The sequence below is a fragment of the Mandrillus leucophaeus genome, unplaced genomic scaffold (assembly GCF_000951045.1).
Source record: "Mandrillus leucophaeus isolate KB7577 unplaced genomic scaffold, Mleu.le_1.0 Scaffold219, whole genome shotgun sequence".
Classification (NCBI taxonomy): Eukaryota; Metazoa; Chordata; class Mammalia; order Primates; family Cercopithecidae; genus Mandrillus; species Mandrillus leucophaeus.
The window spans coordinates 256172-261444 of record NW_012102243.1 but is presented as its reverse complement, the minus strand read 5'-3'; the positions used below and the strand labels follow the sequence as shown (position 1 = coordinate 261444).

Here is a 5273-nt window from a genome sequence, read left to right as displayed (position 1 = left end):
TGTGTGGTGTGTAGTGTAGTGTGGTGTGTGTGTGGTGTGGGGTGTAGTGTGGTGTGGTGTGTGGTGTGGGGTATAGTGTGGTGTATGTGCACATATGTGTGGTGTGGAGTGTAGTGTGGTGTGTGTGTGGTGTGGGGTGTAGTGTGGTGTGTGTGTGGTGTGGAGTGTAGTGTGGTGTGTGTGGTGTGTGGTGTGGAGTGTAGTGTGGTGTGTGGTGTGGGATGTAGTGTGGTGTGTGTGCACGTATGTGTGGTGTGGTGTGTAGTGTGGTGTGTAGTGTGGTGTGTGTGGTGTGGAGTGTAGTGTAGTGTGGTGTGTGTGCACGTGTGTGGTGTGCGTGTCTGGTTGTGGAGTTTGTGGCGTGCACGGTGTAAGTGTGAGCACTGTGCTTCCATGAAAGGAGCGTCTCCTGACCGTGCATGTGGTCACGAGGGGCTTCTCTGCTCTGTGGACCTGGTGGGCATCACCTTTGCAGGGCAGCCTGGGGCTGGAGCTGTGTAGGGCCTGGCGTGAGCTGTGGCCACCTCTGTCCTCGGCCCCCAGGTGAGCAGGTGACCAGGCCCCTTGTTCCAGGGCCACGCCGTCTCCTTCCTGCCTGAGACTCCTCCAGTGTGGGAGGCGGCCTTGCTGGACCTCGGCTTCCTGACCGTGGCCGTTGGGCTCCCAGGACAGTCCCAGACCCACATGCAGGGCCCTGGCCAGTGTCTCCTGAGGGTGGCCCAGTTTCACCCAGTGAAGAGCCAGAACCTCTGAGTGTGCAGCGTTGCGCCCAGTCCCGAGGCACCGGCTCCCTCAGCTTCCAGAGCTAACGGGTTCTGCAAGTGGAGACACCAAAGTCCCGCACAGGCCGCGTTCAGAAAGGCCCTGGTGTTCAGCCGGGCGCGGTGGCTCACGCCTGTCATCCCAGCACTTTGGGAGGCCAAGGCAGGTGGATCACCTGAGGTCAGGAGTTTGAGACCAACCTGGGAAACATGGTGAAACCCCGTCTCTACTGAAATACAAAAATTAGCCGGGCGTGGTGGCGGCTGCCTGTAGTCCCAGCTACTTGGGAGGCTGAGGCAAGAATTGCTTGAACCCGGGAGGAGGCGGCTGTCGTGAGCCGAGATCGCGCCACCGCACTCCAGCCTGGGTGACGAGCGAAAGTCTGCCCAAAAAAAAAAAAGGCCCTGGTGCTGGAAGTAGTTGGGAATTGTTATCCATGTCCCCCCTTTAATTTCTCTGGGGATTCTCCTGACAGTGATACACAAAGAGAACGCACACACACACGCCATCACACCCCCAGAACACTAGCCGAGCCCTGGGGTGAGGCCACCCGGCTGCCTCACTGCCACCCCGTCCTGTCCCACAGTGACGCCTTCCTGGAGGGCTACGTGCAGCAGTTCCTCTACACCTTCCGCTACTTCTGCACACCCCAGGACTTCCTGCACTTCCTCCTCGACCGCATCAACAGCACGCTGACCAGGTACCGCGCTCCTGGGGCAGGGTGGGCGCCCATGGGCCTGGTTTAGCCCCCATGAAGAATGAGGTGGCCCCTGCCGACCCAAAGGGGTGAAGGGCCAGGGAAGCCTGGCTGGAGGTCTGGCTGGAGGTGGGGACACACACGGATGCTGAGAAAGCAGCTGGGGCAGGAGGGCGGTGGCCTGGGCACCTGGGAGCTCTGGGAGGGGACCTGGGGGAGTCGGGGTCTCCTCCTGCTGGCCCGGGAGGAAAGCGGAGGGCAGGTGGGCAGGCAGTGAGAGCCAGAAGGTCAGCTGGGGGGAAGGGGGAGCACCAAGCAGAGGGTCCTGCTGGCCCCTAGCCTCCCTCTGGACCCATGGCCAGCAGCTGGGGTCAGGAGAGGGGTGGTGGGCCAAGGGGGGAGGGGCTCTGCCTCTCTCTGGGCTGACCTGATGCCCCCTCAGGACATGCCATGCACCCCCTTGCCCCAATATGCCCAGGCTGGGCACCTTAGGCCATCAGCCAGCCAGCTCCCGCCTCGGGGGAGGGACCCACAGAAGACGCCCAGCCCCCTAAGCCCTCTGCACTCATGGAGCCTGGTCCCACACTGCCTCTCCGGGAGAACCTCACGCAGCCCCTGGGCCTCTGCCCCCGACTCCCACATCCTGGCAGCTCAACAGCTCCCCCGCGTCTCCAGGGCCCACCAGGACCCCACCTCGACCTTCACCAAGATCTACAGGCGGAGCCTCTGCGTCCTGCAGGCCTGGGTGGAGGACTGCTACACCGTGGACTTCACTCGGAACAGCGGGCTGCTGGGGAAGCTGGAGGACTTCATCTCCTCCAAGGTGACCGTGGCGCCAAGCTGGGCAGGTGCACCCTGGGCTCCCACAGCGGAGGTGCCGCCCTCCTCCAGAAGGTGGCAGTGACTCCCCCACCGTGCTTCTGCCTAGATCCTACCCCTGGACGGCTCTGCCAAGCACCTGCTGGGCCTCCTGGAGGTGGGCATGGACCGGCGGGCCGAGGGCAGCCCTCGCAGCACCGACCTGGAGAACCCCAGGGAGGCCGAGGAGGATGCCAGACCCTTCAACGCCCTCTGTAAGAGGCTCTCAGAGGACGGCATCTCCAGGAAGGTGGGGTCCTTTCTCAGGGGAGGGCCTCCGTGGACAGGCGGATGTGGCTCCCTGAGCTCAGCCTCAAGGGCACAGCTGGTGCATGCGCACACACACACGTGCACATGGGCACACCCATATACATGCATACATATACCTGTGTGCACATACACCTGTGTGCACATACATACCTGTGCACATCTCACACCCACACGGGCACACCTGCGTGCACTCACACAATACACACACACACACACAACCTTCACACATCCACATGCACTCACACAGTCCACACATACACACATACACGTGCACATGGGCACACCCATATACATGCATACATATAGACGTGTGCACATACACCTGTGTGCAAATACATACCTGTGCACATCACACACATCCACACGGGCACACCTGCGTGCACTCACACAATCCACACACACGCACCTTCACACATCCACATGCACACACACAATCCACATATGCACACACGTGTACACCTTCACACATCCACATGCACTCACACAATCCACATATGCACACACGTGTACACCTTCACACATCCACATGCATGTTCACACAATCCAGACATGCACACACACGTGCACCCTCACACATCCACACATACATGCATGCAGCCTCATATCCACACGTGCACATTCACGTATACCCTCCATGTTCCCGGTCGCAGGCAGCCCTGCTGGGCTGGCACCTCCTGCCCTGTCCCAGGTGCTCAGGTGAGGAGGGTCCTGCTGTGACTCACTGACCCCAACCTTCTGACCCTCAGGCCAGAGACTAAGGTGGAAGAAGCCATTGTGGGGAGATAAATGCCCTTTCCATTAACCCTCAGCATCCTGCCCCTGGGGGACCTGCTGAAGTGACCAGGACAGGCATCCTTGTGCCAGCACAGCTATGGGTGGGCAGGCTGCTGTCTGTCTCTGGCTGGGCCAGTCTGAGGAGTCCTGGACTTGGACCTGACCTGGTCCTCACCCTGCCCCGCCTCCCTGGACCCCTGACCTGGAGGGGACACGGAGCTTGGGCCCCTCAGTGCCTGGCCTGCCCTGCAGAGCTTCCCCTGGAGGCTGCCCCGAGGCAACGGGCTGGTGCTGCCGCCGCACAAGGAGCGTCCCTACACCATTGCCGCGGCCCTGCCCAAGCCCTGCTTCCTGGAGGACTTCTACGGCCCCTGCGCCAAGACCAGCGAGAAGGGGCCCTACTTCCTGACCGAGTACAGCACTCATCAGCTCTTCAGTCAGCTCACGCTGCTACAGCAGGTGAGGACGACGAGGATCCGTGCCCCGGCCACCTGCGAGTCGGGGCCCCAGAGACACTCGGCGCCCACAGGGCCCTCAGCAGCTGCTTCCCAGAGGAACAGACAGGCAGAGAAGGGGCAGCTGCCGAGTGCACAGGTTGGGGGTGGCAGCCAGGTGCACAGGTTCAGGCAGCTGTGAGTCCTCCTCTCCAGACCACTGCCCGCTGGGGCTTGTCCTGCCTCTGCCCAGCACTCTGGCCTCACAGGCACTAGAGGACGCCCTGAGGGCTATGTGGGGTGCTGAGTCTCTCCCCTCAGTCCCTCTGCCAGAGCTGGACCAACCCAGTTCCTTGTGCCCCACCCAGCTGCCAGGGCCCTGCCCAGCATCTCTGCCGCCGCCACAGCCAGTCCTCAGGTGGCCTCTTCCCAGGTCCCTGCCATCCCGGGACCCCACATCACGTAGCAGTAGTGCCAACCTAGTGATCCACCTGCTGTCATGAGGGCTGCCCTGGACGCCATGAGCCCCTGGGGGCCAAGCACGTGGGGAGCCCTGTGGTGGACCCCGTGGACTGTTGGGTGGGCATTGAACCTGGGATTGCAGAGATGGCCCCCAGAAAACCCCCACCCTCCCTGGCTCCCTGGGACGCTGCCTTGGCCACAGGGCCCTAAGGGATGGAAGCCTGAACCTCGTTTCCATGGTCTGGGCAGGAGTTGTTTCAAAAGTGCCACCCGGTCCACTTCCTGAACTCACGGGCCCTGGGCGTCATGGACAAGAGCACCGCCATCCCCAAGTGAGCGTCCGGGGCCCTCGGCTGGGAGCGGCGGTGGAGGGTCTCGGGGGCTCCCTGTAAGAGTGTCATGGGCGCTCCTGACCAGCAGGAGATGGCTGTTGTCTCTGGAGATGCGAGAGAGCGGTGTCTGCCCGTCGGAGCAGCCTCGTGGCCCGACCCCAGCCCACTCCGCACCAGCAGCCCGGGGCCGGGCAGGGCCACCTGCACATCTCCTGGGGTGACGGGGGCCACATTTCTCTTCCAGAGCCAGCTCTTCTGAGTCTCTTTCGGCCAAAACCTGCAGCTTATTTCTGCCCAATTACGTTCAGGACAAGTATCTGTTACAGCTTCTAAGAAACGCAGATGACGTCAGCACCTGGGTGGCTGCAGAGATTGTGACCAGCCACACCTCCAAGGTGGGCACCCTATAGTTCCGAGGCCAACACAGGGTGTGGGGCCCACCTGCCCGGGGGTGGCAGTGCCTCCTGTAAGGCCATGGCCTGAACCCTTTCCCAATGCAGTGAACCCAACTCCATGTCCCTCGGAGCCACACCGGACCCAAGGCTGAGGGGAGCAGGGCACAGGGGGCAGGGGGTAAGCTGCACTCCCAGCTCTCCCCCAACAATGCCTCCCACGTCCAGAGTCACGTCCACAGCCACATCTCCACGTGCCCAGCCACGTCCACAGCCACATCTCCACGTGCCC

At 62.1% G+C, this 5273-nt stretch overlaps 1 protein-coding gene across 1 annotated transcript in view; it reads left to right on the top strand.

Moving 5' to 3' along the window:
• The window catches only part of KNDC1 (kinase non-catalytic C-lobe domain (KIND) containing 1), a 67341-nt gene that overhangs the window by 53198 nt on the left and 8870 nt on the right, over positions 1–5273 (top strand). Inside the window, exons 21-26 of the mRNA XM_011980847.1 lie at positions 1349–1462; positions 2135–2282; positions 2388–2567; positions 3614–3820; positions 4507–4589; positions 4834–4984. Coding sequence (XP_011836237.1) covers positions 1349–1462; positions 2135–2282; positions 2388–2567; positions 3614–3820; positions 4507–4589; positions 4834–4984 — 883 coding nt within the window. The remainder of the gene's footprint in view (positions 1–1348; positions 1463–2134; positions 2283–2387; positions 2568–3613; positions 3821–4506; positions 4590–4833; positions 4985–5273) is intronic.